The sequence below is a fragment of the Podarcis cretensis genome (assembly GCF_951804945.1).
Source record: "Podarcis cretensis genome assembly, chromosome: 1".
In the NCBI taxonomy this organism is placed as follows: Eukaryota; Metazoa; Chordata; class Lepidosauria; order Squamata; family Lacertidae; genus Podarcis; species Podarcis cretensis.
The window spans coordinates 108,602,024-108,627,205 of NC_137170.1; the positions used below are offsets into that span (position 1 = coordinate 108,602,024).

At 41.4% G+C, this 25,182-nt stretch overlaps 1 protein-coding gene across 9 annotated transcripts in view; it reads right to left on the bottom strand.

The window, feature by feature from the left end:
* Nucleotides 1-5,732: 5,732 nt before the first annotated feature.
* Nucleotides 5,733-25,182, bottom strand: part of CCDC148 (coiled-coil domain containing 148) — a gene marked incomplete at its 5' end in the record, with an annotated part of 104,711 nt that continues 85,261 nt past the window's right edge. For all 9 annotated transcript variants that reach the window (XM_079978218.1, XM_079978217.1, XM_079978215.1 and 6 more), the window contains 3 exons: nt 5,733-5,963; nt 7,162-7,302; nt 14,623-14,740. In XM_079978218.1, coding sequence (XP_079834344.1) covers nt 5,811-5,963; nt 7,162-7,302; nt 14,623-14,740 — 412 coding nt within the window. In that variant the 3' untranslated portion in view covers nt 5,733-5,810. The remainder of the gene's footprint in view (nt 5,964-7,161; nt 7,303-14,622; nt 14,741-25,182) is intronic.

Consider the following 25,182-nt stretch of genomic DNA (forward strand, 5'->3'; position numbering starts at 1 on the left):
GCCGGGGATGTTTCATATGATAAAGCATAACAGCAGCTACTTCCAGTAGAGACACATGCTGCAGTTTATGACCAGAGAATTCATATATAGGGAAAGTAAATTTTAATGGACTTTCCTATCTTCCCTATTCCTATATGATTTAACAGATGGGAAGAACTGCAGTGCCTTGATCCATGAAGCCGATCTTTGAAGAAGGCTGGTCTGTGTGTTGTCTTAGTGTTTAGGAGCATTTTTCATGTCCAGATCTTTACAGCAAGCATACAGGACATGGGGGGTGGGGGAAAGGAGGCAAAGCAGCCCCACAAGAGCTGCAAGTGAACATTGAAAAATGCCTTGTACCAATTCAGACCATTATCTAGCTCAATATTGTCCCACACTGACTGGCAGCAGATCTCCAGGTTTTCAGAGCAGTTGCTTTATCAATGCAGCCTGTGATGGGACAGAAGCCTTCGATTCCTCCAGGGCCTCATCACCCCTAACAGGCTCCATCTTTTTCTTGAGAAGCGGAAGGTCTTAAGCAACAGGCCTCTGGCTTGGAATCTATCATCCATCCTCCTTTTCGAAAAAACCCCAATTTTCACCCAGGCTCCCTTCATCCCCTCCAGCCCGTAATTTACTGCACTTCTCTTGTAGACAACTTCACAGGACACACAATATTTCCCTAAAAGAAAACCCAACACAGCAGAACAACAACACTGGCCTACACTTCAGGATGTAATGCTCTATTTTCCACCAGCCCCTGCAAGATGGATATAAACCAGGTAACCTTGAAAGGCTAATGTATTCCACACTCTCTTGGCCATAGTCCCACCCCCTGTAAATTGGTATAGTAATGACCTGTATCTGCATTGTGCAATTTTTAAAACGCTTACAAGCTAGGGTAAGGCTGGTAGAGGGAATATGACATTTTTTGGTATAAAGCAAGACCTGAGTTGGAAAGTTCATAAGTTTCCATCTTTGCTGTTACCTTTGTCATTTTTGAGCTGACACTCAATCACAAAGTCTTGATACTTGAACTGATTCTTATGGGGCAACAATCACCTCTCCACCAGAAAAACCCTGCAGAAAAGGCAGGGTCAAGACAATGAGTGCTCCATTCCAGTCTTCTCTTTGTTGCAATTGGCTAGATCTGCTTTCCAAAATGTCAATCATTCTGTGACTTCATTCATTGGCTAAAACCACTGAAAGACAGGTGCTATAGAAAACAAATGAGAATAGCTGCTATGTCTTTTGTCTCATGTCTTGGGTTCTGTAAATGCCACAAGTCACTTTTTAAAAATGGGAACCTGGGAATAGCTTCCCCCCACCCTTGCTCCATGCTCACAGACACCTCTAAAAGGTAAAGGGACCCCTGACCATTAGGTCCAGTCATGACCGACTCTGGGGTTGTGGCACTCATCTCGCTTTATTGGCCGAGGGAGCCGGCGTACAGCTTCTGGGTCATGTGGCCAGCATGACTAAGCCGCTTCTGGCGAACCAGTGCAGTGCATGGAAACGCCATTTACCTTCCTGCCGAAGCGGTACCTATTTATCTACTTGCACTGGCGTGCTTTCGAACTGCTGGGTTGGCAGGAGCAGGGACCGAGCAATGGGAGCTCACCCAGTCGCGGGGATTCGAACCGCCGACCTTGTGATTGGCAAGTCCTAGGCTCTGTGGTTTAACCCACAGCGCCACCCGTGTCCCTCCACAGACACCTCTACATCTCCATTATTGCTACCACCTCAATTACTGCCGTCCCAAAGCCTACACACATACATAGAATGAACGGGCACAATCATCTTGAGAGCTGCAGCTAGATAGTTGCAGAGATAGAATAAAAAAACTGATCAGAAGATTATAAATAAATAGAAGGAACAAGAACAAAAGTTGTACAAATACTCACATTTGCCTTTGAACTCCAACGCCAACCTCTCACAATTACACAATTGCTCGAGCTCATTATACAGCACTCTTTACACTTCGTGATGCTACCAAGAACCAAGTTAAGGTTTATATTTAGGACCATGGTGACAGCCACTGAAGAATTATTACTATATTAAGTGCCATGTGAAATCAGCATTTAAGTCCACTAAAGAGTCATGCTGTTGTGTGGTCAGCCCCATTTTGGTATCTGAGGCAAATGCAAGATAGCATCCTCTTCTTATTCCATGTACAGAAACTGACTAGACAAGCAACTGGTTAGCAGCAGGCTGGTTTAGGGGGACTAGCTAGGGGTTTGCCTAATAATAGGGTTGTCTCTGATATTGTGGAAATGGCCTTTCTTTAAAGGACATAGAAACATGTGGCAAGAGAATTAGATGGTCTATCAGAAAAAATCAAGAATAAATCAAAACAGGAATTTGTTTCAAAATGGGAGGTTTTCAAAGAATATCTGAAAAATAAATGTAGTTTAAATTCTGTTGCAGCATTCGAGGAACTTCAGTAATAGTTGCAAGGTAGATATAAGAAATTAGATATATTAAGAATAAGTTTAATTATGATAAAAGTGTGTATTGGCAATAAGTAATATGAAATTGAAATATGGAATAGACGGGAGGTTGGGTCTTTAGTGTTAAGACCAATATATGTTTTATTGTTTGCTAAGAAAATTATGTGTCTATGGTTATTATTGTGTGTAATTTGGTATTTGTGTTGTTTTTTCTTGTTGTATCAATAAAAATCTAAAAAAAACAACAACATGTGGCAAGAATGGTAGCCAGTCTTGGTACGTTTCCCCCACCTCTCTCTCTCTCTCTCTCTCTCTCTCTCTCTCTCTCTCATGCACACACATACAAACAAACACACTCTATCTATCTATCTATCTATCTATCTATCTATCTATCTATCTATCTATCATCTATCTATCCCGACTGAAAGAATTGTAGTGCCTCATCAGAATCCTGGAATTGCCTGAAGCCATGGTGGGGGAAGGGAACAAAAGGGAAGGCATGTTTGAAAGCAGCCATTTTAAACAACAGCAGAGGTCTGAATAAAGCATGGCTAGAGGGACACAGAGGAGCTGTGAGGTGTTGAAGGAGCCATGAGGGGATGCAGGAGCTTAAGGGACCTGTGAAGGCATAGAGGCGGACTGTGTAAAGTGTAAAGGGAGGGGTGTGGGAGTTAGCAAGGGCATTGGGGTAATATGAGCAGGGGCGGCAGCCCCTAGTACTTATATACATAGAGCTTGAACCATACACCCATTATGATCTTAAGGACATGTATACACACACTTTGCGTGTACCCGTAAAAATATAACCTGAAAACCAGCACAAATGTGATTCAAAATCTTCTGAGTAACTCAGCTGCAGGATGTCCACCCTCTGTAGTTTTGCATCACCCCTGTTCAAGAAAATGATATGCAAATTATGTTAATTGCATGCAGCTCAACCATGCAAATCAGCTCCAGGCCTCCAGATTATGACATATTCAATGTTGTTACCTTCCACCGTCCTAGAAAATCTCTGTGGAAAGGCAGAATCCTTATATACCAAGTGGTTGCCACATTCATTGAAGGGAGAAAAGGAATTCAACAAGATGGGAACAAACCAGAAGGAAAATAGCTGAGGAAGCTATTTTAATTAGACCCAGCAAGCTACCTCTTCCAAACCCCTTTCCTGAGCTCCAGGGACTGTTCTTCTGTCCTACTCAGAATTACAGCGACAGATTCCTGAATGATGGTGACTGGGAACATTCTGTCTGTGTTTATTCACTGCTTCCGGGCATTATCATTGCTATGAGTCACTACCGTTGCCCAGGCCTAGCCTAACACAGCAGTTGCTTTAAAATTCACATTCCACCTCAGATAGGATTAACTAGAATAATAGTTAGTAGACCATATATTTGGGGCTGCTGAAATAGGAAGAGGGCTGTTTACTTCCTCAGAGTTTGCACTGCATGTACTTCAACAGAAATCGACACAAGCAAAACTGGGTATATCACAAGCTCAGCAGTCATCCCTGCTCTGAAATATTCTCTCATCGGATTCATGTACATTTTCCATTTTACATGGACACAAAGCACTGAGAAAGCTTAAGAAGGTTCATGAAATTATACCCAGGACCATAAGAGCTGTGTGTTTATATAAGTGTGTGTGTGTGTGTGTGTGTGTGTGTGTGTGTGTGTGTGTGTAATGGGGGTATTTTTCTCTGCAGGCTGGATAACTCAAACAGAGAAGCTTCCTCCTCACGGTAGAGTTCTTCCCAAAATTCCCCGTAGGGCTTTTCTATACAGTGGAGAACTAGCAAGTCAGAAAATGACTGTGAACAACTGAGTTAAATGACATGATGTTGACCAGGACTTGGCTGTCAGCACAAACCAGGACAAATCGTGTTCAGTCATCAAGTCTGTTTAACTATGATTAAGCCCTGCTGGGACCTGCAGGGCTGTGCCTCTCGGCTACAATTGAATCCTCTGAGAAAATGGTAGGGCTGGGCCTGACATTTGAAATGTGCCTGCACTGAGCTCTACAATTTATTTTCCCAGTCCCTTAAGTGAGGCTGCAAAATTTAGAAACACTGCATCAAAAAGATAGCTGTCACACAGAGCCTTATAAAATACATTGTTGCATGGCATACACATTGTGTGTGTATACATACACACACAAGCACACAACTTGCCAAGACGGAACCTGCATCCAGTTCTTAATCCCAGAAATAAATTGTTTGAACTGTGGCTAATTGGCAGGCTACAGATTTTATGCACCTTGTTTACATATCTTTCATATGCATGCTGCATAAGGTCTGGGAATGCTTTTAGTGTTATAAAATGAAATGAATTATCAAGTTCACTTTCATCTAGCAGAACAAACAGGGTTCTTTGCTGTGCCATAATAAAGACCCCCATAGCTGAAATGTTCTTTCTAATTTTGTAATTTATTCTCAAGGGCTAATTTGCAAAATGAAATTGTTTGGATGATTGGTTTGCAGTAAACATGATGAATCAAATTGTCTGCCACAAGTGGAGTATAAGCTTATATTTCCATTTATAATAATAATCAAGCAAGAATAGTGCATATTAATAAAACTAGAATATTCTCTTTTTGAAAAAATACAAAATCAAGTTATGCAACATGCAATGGAAGTGATGTGGGATACTACTGAGCGGGTGCTGCAAACCATTTTAGATTTTATGTGCAAGGTTTAATAAGCAAGCAAACCCAATCTGGAGGAAATATGCCCCACTAAAGACCTAACTTCATTTTGCTGTCCCTGTATTGCGGAATGTTCTACATGCAAGACGAAAAAGGACATGGCATTTGCATCTTCATAGATTCCTCTTGGCTGGAAAGTTACTTCAAGGATAAAGGAGACATATGGGGGAGAAGTCAAAGGCTGCATACAGATGTATAACCCAGACTTCTCTGGTTCAAGTCCAACTCTCTACTCCAGGAGTAGCCAATGTGCTACTCTCCAGATATTGTTGGACTTTCGCTTCCATTGTCCTTGACTGACATATGGTCCATTACCAGGCTCTACGTTGGCTACCCCAATGCAAATAATTCAGTGCATTCCTACATGGATGTGTGTCTCCAGCAGTTTTGCTTTTCAGATTTTCATCTAAAAGAATGATTTCACCTGAACTAATTAGACTTGAAGCTTCAGTAAACTGTGTTGCCAAGAATGTGCTGTTAACAGAGCAGTGCTCAAGATTGTGGGGGAGTGTTAAAACGGTCTAATGAGCACTTCTTGGCAATACATTTTCACCAACATGACTCAGCCACAGTAACAGAACCCTTCACAACTTAGTATCCAACTTATTTCCTGAATTAAAATAGTTTATTCAAGGATTCTTAATAGACTATTCCAAAAGATTCTGAATCTTTGATTAGTGCCTAGTTGTACATTTTAAAGACTATGGACTCCATATCTTTCCTTGGAAGTCTGGGCGGAGGGATTTTAGGCAAAAGCTCCTGAGCGTAAAGTGTTTTATGTAGTCCAGCTTCTCGGAGAGCTAGCTCCACACGAACCCGGGTGTCGGAAATGATCTGTTAAAAAAAAGGGGGGGAAAGGACGTTTATATATATATGAATCTGTAGGTATAGATTTTGAGCGAGTCATCTTGAAAGGAGCAGCATTGATTGCAATGCCATTTATTAAAAAGGCAACATATAACATACTAGCCTATCTGGTATTAGCCAGATGTGTATGGATAGTTTTGGATTACAGAAACATATACAGTAGAATCTCCACCTGACACATATGCCTAGATACTTCTGGGGAGTAGGACATGCACCTATTAAACAGCTATTGAACACAGAGGTACAGAATACAGTGCATGGTAACATGCATGCAACTGTAGGTGCAAATTCAGGGCACTTAAATTCCAAATCTGCCTTCCAATATCTTAGTACAATATTGTAATGTGCTTGTATAGACAAATGGCCACTGCGGACTAAAAATATTGGCTGCTGCAGACTAAAAATATTGCAGCAGGCAGGCAACAATGGTGGTCAGAAGGAACTGATAACAGGGCAAAAAGTCAGCAAGAGCCGCAGTAGAGAAAGGTAGTACATAAAGAAGTGCCACCTTGATTTGAATTCAGGTGTTCAGACATCCTTAAACAAACACAAAACTCCAAGCACAGCATAAATGCAGCTCTAGGTAAAAGTAAAGGGACCCGTGACCATTAGGTCCAGTCGTGGCCGACTCTGGGGTTGCGGTGCTCATCTCGCTTTATTGGCCAAGGGAGCCGGCGTACAGCTTCCGGGTCATGTGGCCAGCATGACTAAGCTGCTTCTGGCGAACCAGAGCAGCACACGGAAACGCTGTTTACCTTCCCGCCGGAGTGGTACCTATTTATCTACTTGCACTTTGAGGTGCTTTCGAACTGCTAGGTTGGCAGGAGCAGGGACCGAGCAACGGGAGCTCACCCTGTCGCGGGGATTCGAACCACTGACCTTCTGATCAGCAAGTCCTAGGCTCTGTGGTTTAACCCACAGCGCCACCTGCATCCCTAAATGCAGCTCTAGGGCTGAGCAAAACTGGCCTCATGCAAAAGGATTGACACTCTACCCTGTAACCCAATGAAGACTCCTAAAAATGGGGGGAAGTTCTTTACGTTTCAGATACCTATATCTCCCACCTCCAGTGGTTTCCCACACAAAGCATAATTACTCCCTGCATTTAACCTTTTTGCTGTTGGTGTGGATGCGCGCACACACATCAGGCAGGATGGGTAACTACCTGGTCATTAGTGAATGTATGCAACTCAAACAGAGGCTTTAGCAGAACAAATTCTTCTTCTGTTCCAATGCCCATCCGAGCTTTAGATGCCACTGTGTCGGCCATCATTCTTGCAGGGTCAAACTCTGCAACAACAGCAACCTAAGAGAGATGTGGAAATTGTCAGCAGTGCAAATATTTTGTGTGACCCAACCTTAAGATCACACCTTCCTGTTTCCATGCAGGAGGTCCAGCAGACAAAGGACGCACCATTTGATCTTTTTCGTCATTCTTTCCACCTAGTTAGGAAGGTCTGAGAGAAAACATGTTAAGGCAGAAAAGGAGGAAGACAGTATGTTTGAAGAATGAGAGTTATGGAATTGATAAGGAAGTTCTTTCTTCTAGAAATGCCATTGCTTGTCAGAATAAATCAACCAATGATTCCATACCTACAATGTTGAAGTGTCCCCAAAGCCACATCCAGTTGGTCCAGAAGAATACCATACTTGAGGGTACTGAAAGCTGCTAAGAGGTCCAGAAAAACAAACAGGAATAAACTCTTCCGGTTCAGCTACCTAGTGTAGATAGTCTTCCTGGGTCAACAAGGCTATCTCAGTCCTGAATATGTGCTGGAAACCAAACTGAAATGCATATAAGTAATAAGTATTATCCAGAAGCCTTTGCAGCTGAGGAACCACCACACTCATAAGCACCTTATCCTAAAAAAAGAGACTAGCTGGAAATTATCCAGCACAGTGAGATATAAAGGAATTTAACAAGGGCTTTTATATAGAGGTCTCATCATGACTAGCATCAAACCCACTGAAACTTCATTCTCTTTCAAGGAAGCATTTACCACATATTGTACCTATTAGCCAGGCCTCCTCTGGCTACACCTTTAGGCGCCTGGAGGGGGAAGAATGAAGCAAACAAGTGATTGGCTTCACTCCTCTACATCCTCGCACCACACAAATTGCAAATTATAATAAAAAGCAGCTGCCAAAAAAACTATCATCATTGTAGCATCTGTGGGATAACGAGTCTCATATAACCAACATGCTTAAGTGTAATCAATGCATGAAAGGGTTAAGACCATAGAGTAAGCTGTCCTGCCAGGCTTAGCATGGGTTACTCCCCCTCACCTTGGGAGGAACGTATTGTTGTATCTTAGTCTACCTGATGAACTCAGCTGGCCAAGAGGCTACATTGGTTGGTGCAGCTTAGTCATATGGCTCTCACAAGTCATTCTTGTGCTCCTATACCAATAATTTAGGAACCTTCACCACTTTGGAACTAAACAAAGTTTTATTGTGACTTTACTGACTGATATATGGAAAAGCACACGAACCTGACCTTTGGAGACTTTGCAAATAAATGATTTTTTAACTTACTAAACATGTGGTATTTTCCTACACTGGGGGAAGAGGGAAGTTTTGGGACTCACAATGGCATATTTTTAAAGGTCTAACAGCCTGTATTTTCACGCTTTACTTTGCTACATATTTTGTGATTTTAAATCTCTGTTGAGAGTACTTGCCCCAAGAGTACTTGCCCCAAGCTTGGATCTTGATATCCTAGGAATTCTCTTTTTATACCTATTTTTTCCTTGAACCAACAGCATCATGGTTGGAATGGATGGAAGCAATATTATATACAAAGTATTATTTTGACCATGAAATAGGGGGACATGGATTGTACCACTTGGTGATATACAATTTTTATGACTTTCTATTGGGGAGGGGTGGGGTTATGATGCTCCCCTCCACAGATTTAAATAACAGAAGAAGGTCACAAGGCTGAGTGTGCTACCTTTGTCACTGCTGAACCCAGTGGCCACAATCTTTCATAATCCATGCACTCAAGAGTGTGTTAGAAGGGGCTCTATGTGCATATTGATGTACTTGCATAGCTTTCCTCCATGTGAGGTGGGATCCTGGACCACTCCTCATGTGTAAGAGAACTATGAACACACATTGGCCAGACACATCAGTGGTTAGAGACCAGAGGCGGATTTGGGGCAGCATGACTAGTCCAGTTACACTGGGCATGGAGCCTCAAGAGTGCCATAACTATTAATTAGAATGGAGCTTGAGAGGCACGGAGCACCAAATTTTGGCATCGCACAGGGCACAGCTGAAATTTGAGACCCCCAATGCCCACCAACTGCAGGGACAAGGCTAGTCCACACAGTCCCATGAGCCCATCAAGCCTTATTTCAGTGCACTGAAATAATCTTCTGAACCTTCTCTGTAGTAATGGCCCTTTGGCCATTTCTGAAAAAAGAAGTCTTTGAACTAATTGAACTAATGAAATAATGTAACATAAAGGAAGCCTCATATATCAAACACAAAGAAAAGAAATCCAAAACTACCTAGGCAAGCTTTTAAAAGCCAGCTCTTGCAGATTCAGGGACATAGCCAGGAGTCATCCATCAAAAATGGCGTCCAGCTGCAATTTTTGGAAGTTGGTTAAAATTAACTGCACCCACTGGAAAACCCAATCCTTACTTTGGGTCAAACCACATAGCCATTTCAACTGTGGGGTCTACCAAGAACTGATACTAGCTGTTCTTTCTGTGTCCTTGGCATTCCAAAGTAAACATGATGATATAGCAAAACGTAGCTTCCTTTACCTCAGATGGTTCCTCTATTCAGATATTTCAGTTATTCATACAAGACTAAGGGTGAACAGGGACCAGCTTTCTGTAAAAGCCCTTTCATCGAATAAAAGTGAACAGGAAAGCAGACCGATGGCAGCTGGTAACTTCCCTTTTATGTATGGTTTTATTTGATGAGTCACTTTAGAGGTTCATAGGATTGAGCATTCACCATAGGAAGGCTGGGGGGAAAGCTAACAAGCAGACTGGCTTAACTCTTTAGCTAAGGCAGCCTTTACCAATCTGCTGTCCTCCTTATGTTTTGAGCTACAACTCCTGTCAGCCCCAGCCAGCGTGGTGGCATTGGGTGGGGCTGATGGGAGTTGTAGTTCATAGCATCTGGCGGACACCAAGTTGGCAAAGGCCAAGCTAAGGTTTTTGCCCATTTCATATCCCTTCCTTCCACATTTGTGTTTTTTGATGGTCCTTGGACGCAAAACTAAAGAAATTCTGAATATTAAACGGTAGATAAGGACCTGAAATAAAATTACCAGAAGGCTTGCATAATTCTCTCTCAGTGCTGCCATACAAACTCACTTCTGCAGCACAAGTCTGCAACAAATTATTGTTTGTTTGTTAGTTTAAAAATGACTTGTTCCCTTCGCATTGTATCCCAAACACTCCTGCAATAATGCCACATCTGAAAGGAGCTACACTGAATATAGAGTAATTTAAAAGATGAGTTGTGGATCTTTTATATGCCTCTGGAACCTGAAAAATAACCTTTTACAAAATCACACCACTTGAGAGGGGTCTTTTATAGTTGCTGTGTGGAGACTACCATCATATAATTTCAACATGAAAACTGACCCTGGATTTGCCAGCCTCAAAACACTGGCTCTGCCTCTCTCCTCGTGATGCACTATGCACCAAGTTGCTGAGACCGTTTTTTAGGCTGCAGAATGTGTTGTCATTCAGTATATGTAGACATAGGCTAATGGTGTTTTGAGGGGAGGGGGACCCAGCAAGAGCCCTGAGTATAAATCAATCTGAAGTAGAGCACAGTTGCTGACATATCTAATCAAGTGACTAATGCAAGAAAAGATACTGAGGAGCAAGCCAGGGAGCAGTTTGGATGTGGCTTTTCCCCCCAGAAACAGATCCTGTTTGTATCAGTTTGAAGTCACAGATAAGAGGATGGCATCATGGGGACCAAAACATAGATCAATACTGTAAAGCCTGCCAATTGCAAGGGGACAAGAACAGCAAAGGCACAATTCAGTTATGACAAAAACCGCAAGTCAGTTAACTGGTGAGAATAATAACTGCAGGTTTAAAATGTGGGTTCTTATTGAAGTAGTGTCTTGTGAAAGGATGCTTAGCAGGAAAAGAATACATTTAAAATTGTCTGTGGTGGTTGTTTCTTTTTATCTAAGCCATGCAGTCAAGCTTGAAGCAATTTGTTATGCTTTTGTGAGATAAACTGTAGTTATGTTTGTTAGTTGCCATTTAAAATATCACCTGCAATAAGATACTGCAAATTACCATATTTTTCCGTATATAAGACACCCCCATGTATAAGATTCCCCCTATTTGGGGGGACTCCAAATTAATAAAACATTCGATGTATAAGAAGAGCCCCAATTTTAAACCTTTTTTTTTGGGGGGGGGGTAAAAAACAACAATCCTAGTCTTATACATGGAAAAATACGGTAATTTTAAAAACAAGGGAATGAACACACAGACAAATGGTTCTGTTGGACCACTAGCTTATTAACCAGTGCAACCGATCTAGCAGTGGCACAAGAAGACCCTCCCCCTGCCCCTCTGATCTGGCCCTAGAACCCAAGATTCTTCCTGGTACTGCTGCACCTGCAACAGCCATAGTTGCTGCTGTGCCTGCACATATTCCCTGCCCAAGCATAGTTCAGATGTGCCATGCAAAATTTTAATAACATGGTCAGAATGGAGGCTAAGCAGTTATCTATTTGGAGGGCAGGACTGCTATCAGTTCTACCCATGGGATCCCACAGGGCCTTAGCCAGGGCACTCTTTGCCTCTCAGCAAAAAAATGGCACTCATAAACTACAGCTAGATCAGTATTTAGATAATCAACCATATCCTGCAACTTAAAAAGGCAAACCTCAGGGGGGGGGGGGAATCAAAGCCACGCCAATGCTTTTGGCAAATTAACATTTTGCCGCAATTTGAGCACTTGGTTAGTTTCCCCCTATGAGTGGGCTAGGGCCTGATGAATAAACACCTTCCAAAACTAAGAAATAGTGTAATATTTTAAAAGTGAAAGGCAATTTCAAGCCAAAGCCCATTGATTTCCCACCCTGCCCCACACAAGATATATTGCAGACCTGGGACAATGTGGTGACTCCAGCTGAAAATAGAAATTGAGTCATGATCTGAAAGGAGTAACACCAAGAAACACAATTACACTTCAGCAGATTCATAAAAAGGCTGTGAAAAACCCAAACAAGCTCTACTTTAAATTCTTGTTTGAAAGAAAGATCAGGAAAATACTCCTGACAAATGCAAAAAGAATGCAGTCATCTTAGGCCAGGAAAGAAGAAACTAGGCACTGCATGCTGTTATACACTCACGTGGCTGGAATGAATCTTAAATTCTCCATCCAGCTTTTGAAATATTACAGGGAGGTGTCTTTTGTCTGGCTTATTTACAAAAACATTTGTGGTCAAAACAGCTTTCAATGAGCCTGGCCCATTCAGCTCAAAGTAATTTAAGCGACCGACACTTTCCCAGGTATAAGTACCCGTGAGTTCACATATAGAAGTGGGATTTATAATAGCTTTGTTACTGATTTATGCTTGTTGAATTCAGCCTCCATAACTATCTGGCCCACAGTCATATAAACAGGTATGCTGGACAAAGCCCTTTCTAGGCTCTCTGTATTCCCAGCCGTATGTTATGTTCAACACAGAAATTGTAGCACATTTTCCTGCATCTTCTTGCTTGGTTCACACAGTCACAAGTGAAGTGGCAGGCAACTTCTGTCTATTCCTAAGCAGTCTCCTACCAATCAGCAACATTATTTTGGCTTTATTTCAATGCACGCCTCCTTGAGAGTAAGTTCCATTGACCACTTCTAAGCAAACATTCATAGAATTGTGCTCTTGGGCATTTCATTCTGACACAGTTCAAGTAACTGGGCTTACTGGAAGAATGAAGGAATAAGTTTCTTGCAGAGAAGATAAGCATTCTTCTTTTTCAGAAACTATAAATGCTGCCAACCCAAAATATTAAATTCAAGAACTAACCAAAACTATTGTGTGTTTTAATGCCATTTGCATCTCCACACATCATTCAAGCAGTCTGTAGTAGTAGTAGTAATAATAATAATAATAATAATAATAATAATAATAATAATAATAATTTATTTATACCCCGCCCATCTGGCTGGGTTTCCCCAGCCACTCTGGGCGGTTGTAGTGACTACAACAAGCTTTCAAACTGTTGGGGTGGAGACTCATTCTGGTTTGCAGTCTCAGCAGTTGCAGAGCAGCACCTGCAACTACAAACGCTCTAGATTGAAAACCATACCCAAGGAAATCCTGGGGAAGATGTCTGAATCATGCTGGTAGCAGCTGAGAGCTCATACGGCAGTTTAGTATAAAGGATGTATAAAATCCATGATGTCAGACTTCCATTTTAGGTGAGAGGAGGGGAAGATGCGGAAGTTAATAGGAAATCACAAAATTATTTCCCACCCATACAAATGGTTTCCTTAAAAATGCATAATGCAAGAATATAGGAAGCTGACCCCTTTCATTGGACCAATCTGTGCTGCTGAAAGTTAATGCATATTTTAAAGCTAACTATCAGCCTTCATTCCTTTTTCCCACTTTCAACACTGTAAGACTTGGTCCATTAGATGAGATGGATGGATGGATGGATGGATGGATGGATGGATGATCAGGCAGGCACCTGCTATGCTCTCAGACACGACGTCTCCCTGCTATGTGCCCATATGCCCAACCCCAATTCAATTTCAGACCCAGGTGGGGGGATATGAATAAAGCCCTCTACCAACCCATTCAAGGCTCCCAATCCATATAAGGGCCCCTTCACTGGCAATTTATGTAAAAATTCCTGGCACTTAAAGGCATAGATACAGAGATAATCTGGATTGGTTGAAGGTATAAGAACATGGTGCAAAACATTCCCTGTCCATTTTATCAAGGTACCGTATTTTTCGTGTATAACGCCCCCGTGTATAAGACGCCCCCTATTTTGGGGCTCAACATTTAGAAAAGGGGGGGAGAGTCTGTGTATAAGACTACCCCCCTTTTTAAACATTATTTTTTAGTAAAAAAAAACCTAGTCTTATACACGGAAAAGTATGGTACTTTCCACTTTATGAGTAGATACTTATCTACTGCTGCTCTTTCTCATATTAACAAAATGAAACTGAAAATGTGAGGTGATCATAGTGTGTGGAAATTATCTTCAAGAAAAGCCTATTAGACCCATACACATTGCGGAGGGGGGCACACTGTTGGTGGAATTCACCTAGCAAACCTCATCAACAGGCTGCCTGAATGACCTGTGGGAACCCCCAGAACAGTACATGGGGTGAGGGGAGGGGCTATCATTCTATCTGGGCAAGCTGTTCTGCTTGCACAGATACAATGTCTGTAATGGCTCGGTGATGAATTCTACCCCAAGACTATTTTTAGATTTCACTGTTGACAGCGTCTGCTGCATGCATTAATCTAGCAATGATCATGCAGATACAAACCAAACAGCAAGTGATGAATCAAAGCTAAAAAGATTGAGAAGCCCTTTTTTCATGTCTTGAGGGACTGCTCTCTCAAATTGCACATAAAAAGACTCAGGTTATACAATTAAAAAGATACCTGTTGCCTGAGAGCATCAAGACGTCTCTTCCTTTCTTCTTCCTCATGGGCTTCTTTGAGTATTGCTTCTCTTTTCTCCATCAAGCGCTTTTCCAAAAGCTTTTGTCTAAACTGAACTCTTTGAACAGGAAAACATGAAGTCAATGATCTGTCTTCTAATATTATTTAATAGTTTTATGTAGGCATGGGGGGGGGGGAATTCAATTCAGTTCACATTTAAAGGAGAACATATCAAATTTGCACTTTTCGAAAAAATATAAGCAAAATATGAGACAAACATCCTTCAAAATTAATTTACTTGAATTTTGCGATGTAGTTCTCCAACTAAATCATGTTCACAAGGGGCAATTGCAAAAATTTGTACATTAGTCAAAACTTAAAACTAAAATATGTGTATTAAGAGAATTTCTATGCTGATTAATTTCTATGACAATTTAAAAAAAATGCCCCAGAAATGAAGAGAAATGAATTTAAGATTTTAAAAATGAGAAATTGGAAGAACCAAGGTTGACGGATCCTTCCAGATCCCTAATTAGGAACAATTAAGATCTTATTCAGAAGCAACAATTGAATCAATACTTTTCTTAGATTTGGATGTGTAGAGTGAATGTTCTAAATTTGGTAAAAGGTTCAAAATTACATATGGATGCTGACAATCCCAGATACATTGTGTGAATGTCAAAATAAATAGCTGATTATCCTATTTGGGCAGCTTTCAATAATCACAGATACAGTTCTTAGCTTTTGGAGTGTTTAGTATTCATTGACCTTGCATCACTGTACTAAATTCACTAAATATTTGCAGAAGAGCTGAAAGAATGACGGCTGCATCTTCTCAATATTTTTCACATTCTTAATAGCCATTCTTATTGTTTTCTGTTCTAATCTACTTGGTAAGCAATGTCCTGTTTGGAAATAAATCTTGAGACTGATGGAAATAATGTCTGAAGGATTTTTATTTTTTTTAAGATTAAGTCTTGACATCTGTAGATCATTACAAAAGCAAGAAACTGACTGTGTACAAATGATTGCTTTTCAGATACATGGATACATGGCAATATTTGGACACCTATCATAGACTGAGGGCTGGCTCATAGCAATAATGTGGACCAAGTTGTAATGTGATGAAATGGGAGAGCATCTCTGGGCCACCAGAAGTACAGGATTGTGTGACAAAAGTTACCAGAAGTTCATGGTTGCGTAATGGTCCTAAACAAATGCCCTCCACACCAGGGAAGTTGCTATTTGCATTTAAAAGGAAGCTGTCATTGGTGCTTCATAGCTTTGGGAAGGTGGGTTTTGTTAAAACCATAGCAGGGAAAGAGTAAGTATTCATACAGTTAACATCACATCTGCTTTGGCTCTGGCTCACTCCAACAGCATCTACATTTAAGGGGGTGGGGGCTGACCAGTGAGCAGCAAAGCCTGGTGTTAATATAATGAAGTTACCAGAAAACGGAAGGGAAATTAGATGAATATATGAAAATTCTTCTAGGGAGACAAGACACAAGGGCAACCTGAGGACTGCAAATATGTCATTTGAGTAGGTGTGCCTTATACACCTGGAAGAGCATCATAATGGCATTGCTTAACACACTTTTTCATATGGTCTACAGAGGTTTTTTTTATACCCTGAAATAATGTTCCTTCTGTTTCAAAGAAATCTCCTAGTGTGAGAGTGAAGCATAATCAGACCTTTCCTCCCCCCCATGCCAGTTTTAACTAAGTATTGTGGTTAAGTAACATTTTAAAAGACAACCAAGTTGAATAATGAGCTTAGTTTACTGGTTTCAGTAATGCCACCTTTTGAAGCACTGTGAATACACATTCATTTAATTTCCGATAAGCATAATTTCATTAAAATGGCTTACAGAATGTGTCTCATACATATTTAACAGGAAATTTTGGGACCATGTTTATTGTAAGAGCTTTAAAAGATCATTATGGACATGTTTATAATATGTACAATATTTCACCAAGAAAGCTCTTCCCTATTTTGACTCACATAAATATTCATAGAGGTACAGTACAGCAAAAGGGAAACTATGGTATCAGTCAAAGAGAAAATGAGAGGTTCAAGAAAGCTTTTCCATTGCCATCGCTGATCATTCTGCTTCTGTGGGATGTTCGAGAATTTGGATCAAATGATTAAGACTCCAGTTTTGCATACCTACCTTAATGTATCTCAATGGATTACCGCTGGTTGGGTAACCTTTTCTGTTGAGGGCTGTATTTCTTCAACAGAAATACAGAAATGTATACTGGTAATAGGTAGTGCTGAAACCAGCAGTGGGCTGGGGCAGAGCCAAAAAGTGGGCAAAGGCAGGAAGAGTCTGCCATCACTGAGCAGAGACTATGTGGAAGCAGTAGAGTCTAGTCCATTAGAGCAAGCTAAACACCTCTCTACCAACCTCAGTCTCAATTCCTCCAAACCCACCTTCTTGCTTTTTAACAGTCCTTGTAGAAATCAGCAGGGAGAAGGTTAGGGACAAAAGTAGCATTAGTTAGCCCTACCTGCCAATGACTCTAGCTCCACCTACTGTTGACCTCCTTGCCTTTCACTCCAGCAGTCTCAATGGGCACCAGTCAGCATTGTGGGGGAAGGAAGATCAGAGACTCTTACTAGCAAGAGACAGAAAGAATGGCGAGGCCAGCAACTGCTGGAGTTTGCGCCACATATGTGTGCAGCTGCCAAACTGGGTAAGAGTGCCCAGCATGAGCAATGATGTCAGTTTTCACTGCTGCCTCATATCTACTACATATATGAAACCCATTCCACCACTGCTCAATAGCAGTGGTGACTTCTTCCTGCCCCTTGCATACCACCTTACCAGCTGCTGCTAAGTTCAGCCTCTGCTCCTACCTATAATGATTCATTGTTTTCAAAACTAGATTTTGAAAAATAACCTATTAGATACGTCTGCAATCTCCCCAAAGCAATACATGGGATTACTTAGAACTGTAGTCAATAGTGCCTATTTATGGCTTTATAGCTTCTAACACTTTCCTATACTCTTCAATTTGTTAAGAATGTTTGGCAAGTGCATACATCAAAAGGCTGGCGCTTGATGTGATACTATAAGCTGCAGCAATGAAAGAGACTTTGATTTTCTTTGCCCGGAGAACACTCCTCAGACACAAGGAACAGGGCATATAGCCCTATTCAGCTTCCTAGAGCAACATCAGACGCTTAGCATCTACAACCTTGCTTGGCTAGCAATTAACCCATACTTAATCAATTAAGCCTTTACTCTACAGGAACGATTCTGTGTGAGAGTCATTATAAACAGACCCAGTACATTATTCACACATGTGCATATACTGCATACTACATTACCATTTACCAGCACAGAAATGTTATACCACTATCCCAGATATCATAGCCACCCTACTTACAGAATCAACAGTAGCCACTTCCTCTGTGCCATCAGGTAACATTATGAATGCAAGGATAGGTTGACACAAGCTTGATCACCTATTTGCCATTGGTTCATTACTTCTTTATTAGGTAAAAGTTATCTAGGCCATAGCAACATCCTTTATCCAATTTTATAACAATTCTTAGAACTAACACACACACACACACACACACACACACACACATCCCATAGAAGCAGCAATAGGGGGCTCAAAATATGATTGGAAGGGCAGAGCTGTGGGAGGTCTTTAACTACTTCTCATATGTATTCCTTCATCTAAATCATACATTCCCACAGATGTTGTCCATCCTTCTCAGGGAAATAATTCCCTTGCAGAACTAATAGTAGCTTCTCCACCCCACCCTACCACTGCTTAAATAAAAACAAAACCACTGGGAAATCTGATTATTGATCTTCCCAGCAACATATCTTGCATGATAGGCTATTGCCATGCATGGCATAATAAATATTTTAAAATATTATGGATTGAATTTTTAACATAATTGATTTGGTAAATTAAAGATTACAGAACCATTTGTGCTCCTGTCGTAGAGAAAAAGAAGATCACAACTGAGATATATCCAAAGCACTGATTCAAACCTTGTAACTTGATTTGTGAATATATCATTTCTCACAAACACAAACGCTCAGACTCAGTGAGATCAGGCAGCTACTTGTTCCCTATCTGATTTACAGCCAGCCAGCCAACTAGGCTTGCATAACAATGGAATAATCACTTTAAATCATTGTGCTTTCTACTGGTCCTGAGTCACAGTAACTTCTTGCACACCTTAGACACAACTGAACATTTAGCTATGGAAAATAAAAGTTGCATCTCACTTTCTTATACCTGGCTATTAAATGCTAGCCCAAAAAGGGTATTCTTACAGGTATTTGAGGTAAGACTTTGGGGGGCCCCTTAGGGGAGAAATTATTCTCACAATTGTGGGCAGCCCTTGAGATGACTACTCAAATTGGTGCATGCTTAATACAGCTCAAGCACTCATGGGCAACTTCAAAGTCCATGATGGAACAAAGAAAAGAAAGAAACTTTAGCTTACATCACACTCACACTGGTACAGGTTTTATGGGTCAAAACTGACACCTGGAACTGTGTCTACAAGATAGCATGGAACCACTGAGGCACTAGTGAGATGTTCTCTTTGCATATTATCCAGCTGAGGAAACATTTGATAAAGGACAAATGTCATGGGTTTATCTAGCTCACCACTGCCGATACTAACTGGAAGAGGTTCTCCAAGGTTTCAGGCAGGAGTCCCGTCCCCCCCCCCAATCTCAAGATCAACCAGGGATTGATCCTGTGATCTTCTGCATGCAAAACACAGTCTCTATGACAAAGCTATGGCCCTTTCTCAAAGTCCATGGTGCGCACACAGAGGGCTTGAAGAGAGGAAGGGTCCTGACTCACTTGTTGTGCAGGGTATCAAGAAGGTAACAAACAATGAGAGCTTCCCGACTGCTTAGGAGGGGAAATGGCAAGGGAAGTTCAACCCGCCCAAAAACTGCTGTGGAAATTAAGAGTGGAATTCAGTGCTGTGCTGTTATATATGCTCTTATTTACTGAAGAAGATATATGACTATATGACTAATGGATGCTTGGCCCAGACTGAATAGAATGGGTGAGAGCCAGTTCTCAAAATATGGAAATTTGCTACAATTGCACAAACTTACTGATCAAGAAACACTTTAAGGCTGAAAACATGAAAAACTAGCCGTGGTTGAACACCATCTGTTATTATTATTTCTACCCACCACCACTGATTTACTTTTATGTTGCTGTACAGCCAGAAAAAAAAGGCTTCCAATAAAGCTTATAGCTGACATTGATAAGACAGCCCCTGTCCTCAGGTTTATAATCTAAAAAGGAAAGGAAAGAGGATTGGTAGGTGGGAGGGAGGGAAGTAAAAAAAACCCCAAATGTAGGCACTATTTGTTATGTTACAGAGTTCCTGTAACAACCAGCTGGAATGGAAAGAATTCAAGAAGAGTAGTCCCAAGTTTTTCTTTCAGCAGAGCTAATGGTCTTTCAGGAGACCTATAGTCCCATTTCTTTCCTTTTTCTGAAGCCAGGTGGAGTGATTGTTACAACAGCAACCAACCAGCAGTACCCTCCGTCCTGTCAGGGTGTAACTTCAGTCACTTATATGCATCTGGTTCCCCACTATGGCCAGAAGCTGCAAGCTAGACCCATATGAAATAAGGAAGCAGAAGTGGTTGTCACTAGCACATTGATTCCCCCAAAAGACAAACCTCTGCACAATATTGCCTATTCTGGCAGCTTCAGGCAGAAGGCAAGACTGGACTTGCAGCACTCCATAAGAGCAGTCTTATTAATGCTTGCCAGGTCTTGCAGCTGAGTTGCCAACACTTCATCAGCATGCCATCGTTGTTCCTAGGTGAAGATAATTCCTCAAGGCAACAGGTGCAGTCTTGGTTTCATGGTCAGATCAAAATTCAGATAGGAAAGCCTCTAGAAAACTGATCTGGAGAGTATGAAGCTAGAAGTCCCACTCAATAGCCTTCTCTAAAAATGAAAGGCTTGAAACAGGAAATCACATTAAATACGTATGATATAGTGTATAAGGAGAGAGTTAGTGTGATGGCATGGGTCCCACAATTAACAACATAACCCTGTCCTGGACCCTTCCCACCCAGTGCTAATAAGCTGGGATAACAAGGACCCAGCTGCTCCAAATGGTATCCTGCCAGACCTGAAGAACAAGGGATTCTCTTTATCCAATGGATTCCTCGTTACTTATTTGCATCATTAATGTTATTAACTGCAGACAGGATTTAGTCTTTAGCAACATTAATCTAACTTTGTGATATTAATAATCTTATGAGTGAGAGCCAGTGTGGTGTAGTGGTTAAGAGCGGTAGTCTCGTAATCTGGGGAACCGGGTTTGCGTCTCCGCTCCTCCACATGCAGCTGCTGGGTGACCTTGGGCTAGTCACACTTCCCTGAAGTCTCTCAGCCCCACTCACCTACAGAGTGTTTGTTGTGGGGGAGGAAGGGAAAGGAGAATGTTAGCCGCTTTGAGACTCCTTAAAGGGAGTGAAAGGCGGGATATCAAATCCAAACTCTTCTTCTTCCTCTTCTGAGTTCAATGGTATTTTCTCCCAGATAAGTATGCACAGGATCACAGCCTAGATCTTAGCCCAGAGATAATGCTGACATAGCCTTGCTTTGGCTTATGGGTGGACAGAGAGCAAATCCTTTTAACTGAATCTCACATTCCATTTCCTAACTTATGCGATGGAGTTCCAAAATGGGGAGTTGGCTCTTGGCTTATACTTCCATACATGTACTTTTAAAATGAAATTTGCAGGGTGGGGTGGGAGAGAAGCTTGTTTTCAATATGGCCTGTGTTTCTTTTACTTCTCAAAACTCATAGAAAATCTCCTACCAAAGATCTCATTATATCTTCAAGGCTAGGTTTCATTTTGAAGCTGTGTGGATACTGCACGTTCCCCCAGAAACCTGACAAAAGCATAGTTCTGGGTTAAATTCACAGAATTTGTTAATTTAGGGTGCCCATGAAGAGCTTATATGGGGATTGTAGGTACCAAGTGCAGAATTCACATCCATCTCTCATCTGACACTTTAAACATGAATATGAACCAAATCCTCAGATCATGGCAATGTGTGCTTTCCATGTCAGGAGGGAAATGCTTTGACAAGTGAATACTTTAAGCAGAACTGATGCCTCAGAGTAAAGGTTATATAATGAATGGAGCTCAAAGGCAGATCAATGAAGATAAGTTGCCCTGAAGATTCAACATACTTCAAATTTGGAGCTGGGAAGAACTGCAGGTGAATTCTGCAGGTGAATGGCTGAGGGGAAAGTGAATCAAATCTGTCACACTTTAAAAAAAAGAAGAGAGAGACAGAGAGAGAGAGAGAGAGAGAGAGAGAGAGAGAGAGAGAGAAAACAAATGAAAGGAATGGAATGAAAAGACTCAGAGAGAGAGAGAGAAAGAGAGAGAGAGAGAGAGAGAGAGAGAGAGAGAGAGAGAGAGAGGTGTAGAGTCTTCAAGAAAAAATAGTTTTAAATAGGTATGAAAGGGGCAAATTGGCATTACAATAATGTACAGAACAGGCCCTTCCCAACATCATTTATATTGTGAAATCCTGATTATTTGTGCTCATTTTGAGGCGGTCATGCTGCTTCATATCCTGCAACTTCCTTTTGAAATCTCGAAGGGCAGCTAGAAGGTGATGGTGTGGAGGCAGCCAGGGGGAGCTGGATGTTGCAACACTCAGGTGTGGTGGACACCAATGAAAATTAATGTAGACTGGCTGCCCTGGGTGTGTGAGAAAAGGGAAGCAGCAAACCTAAGAGTGCCTCCTTATGCATATCTACTCAGAAGTAGATACGAGTTCATTTTTTTTTTAAATGATATTTATTAAAATTTCCAAAAAATCCAGAATAAAAAAGAAAAAAAGAAAAAAGAGAAAGATAAAACCTTACTTTCATTAACATCTTTCCAGGACTTCCCCCCCTCCCCCTCTTGTATTCCATTTCCATTAGATTAGTTCCACAAATTCTTACCCCAAATTTTAAAACCTTATTATAATTATAATTAGCCCATTATTCAAATTTAATTTATCTTGTATAACCATTTCTCTTTATGTTTTTTATACTTCCCTAAGATCGACCCCAGTTCCCTTCCACGAATTCCCCTTTTTTTTTGTCACACAAAGTAAAACAAGAAAAAATAAAAAGATATAATTTTACAGCCTTTGGGTTCCAAATCTCCCTCCCCCCTTTCCCGGTTTCGATCCCCAAAATCCATCCATCTGTCTACTGCCGGCCTGGAGATCCCACGTCCATGTCTAAATCTCTCTCGATTCCACTTTGCCGTCTTTTTGGTAGTCTTTAATTTCAGAAGGCCCAATCTTAGAGAAACTCTCAGAAAAGATCATTCTTCTTCCATCCAGACCTCTATATTTAAGAGTATAACTCAAATTCTGTTTCTTGATCCTTTTAAAGTCTGGATGTCCCAAATGTTCCAACTTCGAGCTTAGTCCAGTTTTTATTCCTCAGGTTTCTTTTCCTGTTCCGCTGCAAAAACCTTCTAATTCAAAAACTTCTAGTTCCTCTACAGAGGCTTTATTTGTTCAGGAACACAAACTTACGTCAAGTCCCTTCCTTTCTTCAATAGATAAATCCATTGTCTCCTTTAGTGTAGAGACCTCTGTAGACAAAATAATACTTCGTTTTTGCAGCTTTCCCAGGAGATAAAAAGTCCTGTTCAATTCCATGAGTATTTTTCCACTTGCTGCCACTCTTGCAATGTCCCAGAACTCCCTCTAGAGGGATTATGGTAACTTAGTTTCCTTCCAGATCACACCCAAAAGTCAAATTAACTTGTTGCCCTTATTTTCAGTAATTTATATCCAAGTTGTAACGAATCTAACCGGCAAAGTCATCGTAACAAAGTTCTCTTTTATTCTCCCACTTTGACAGCTACTTTGACAGCTGTCAAAATTTCTATATCTCTTCACCAGTCTCTCATAACGGATCGCTCCCGGTTCCTGGGGGGTTACACTTTAGTTCTCACAAACCACTCTTCTCCTCTAGCACAATTACTTGTAATTTCCTTTCGTGAAATTAAAAACTTTTTTCAAATAAACAGATTCTTCTCTCGATCTTAGTTGTCAAATCCTTGCGTTAAAACCTCTAAAACGGGGGGGGGGGCGGACTTCCTTTTTGCACCTCCCCCGCTCGCTCCGAATTCGTAAAGCAAATTTTTCCTTTTAAGTCCGATAAATTTACTCACAGGTTGTTCTTTTTAATCCAAATTTTCAAGTTAAGAAGTCAGTGCTCTCCGTCGAATGGCATGCGGCTTCGCTAGGCAGGGGAAGCAGTGGACTCATAGCACCACACCCCCCCGTCACCCGCTCCGCAGCCTTTAAAAAGGCTCCTTCGCGGGTCGGGGGGCGCAAACGGTGCCCGCCGAGTCACCAAGTCCATGGGCATCTCCGCCCATGGTTTTGGAGGGTCCCCGCGTCACCGGCGCGGCGGGACCCAACCCCTGCCCAGCAGGCTCCCTCCGGAGCTCGGAGGGAGTCCGCCATTCGGCGATGGCGCCAAAGAAGTAGATACGAGTTCAATCACCACATAGGTGGGTAGAGGATTGCAGGCTTCAACACCATTCACAACCCCTAAATGCCTCCTTGTTGTAACCTGCTTAAATTACAGCAATTTAACACATTAATATTAATCAATGACATTAATTCTCAGACACTGATCACAGCCTGAAGCCTTTGAACTCTGGATCATTAGGCAAGTATTTCACTCAATTGAAGGGATTACTGAAGACATCTTTTCCCATTCAACATCTAAGTATGAACTGCTGTCATCGCTGTGGTTCTTAGTTTTTATTTTATTTTATGATCACTACAGAAAACATTTAGGCAGCGTGCCTGACCCTTTATTGGCCTTGGGCAAAACCTGCAGATAAAAGTCTCTCAGTCCCCAAATGGATTGACAGCCACAATGAAGGGAAAAAAACCACAAGGCATAGTCTAAAGAAAGGACAAATTATTTCTATAACAAGCAGCTCAGCAACATGCAACAGAGGAAAGAGGTGGGTTACTATCCAGCGTTGCCTTCCAAATAGAGACATTTAATGTTCCTTGCTTGCTGTAAGAATTGTAATAATAAAAAAGAGTTTCAGAAAAGGAGCTAGGCTGCCTTATCAGAGCCACAGGGAAGCTGCAGGGTATCCCTTCCTTTGAATGGAAGCCGACAGAATTTGAAAGCTGATCTCTGCATAGCCTACAATCATGGGGATGCTGTGAGCCAAAAGCTACAGGATAGTTACTGCAGAGGGAAAAAAGGTCTCCTGATTCTGAAGAGAGCTACAGCCAGTTTTCATACTTAGAAAAGGCACTAGAACAGAGGTGTGGAACCTGTGGCCACTCCAGATGTCATTGGAACCTGACAGTCCCCCAACTAGCACATGCTAGTTGTACTCCAACGATCTCTGGAGAGCCACAGGTTCCCCAGCTCTGGGCCAGATGAAGCAATGGTCTAATGCATTCACAGGAGGGCAGGAAAAACAAATCAAAATATAAATCATTGCATGGAAAATATGTATGATGGTTGTTTAC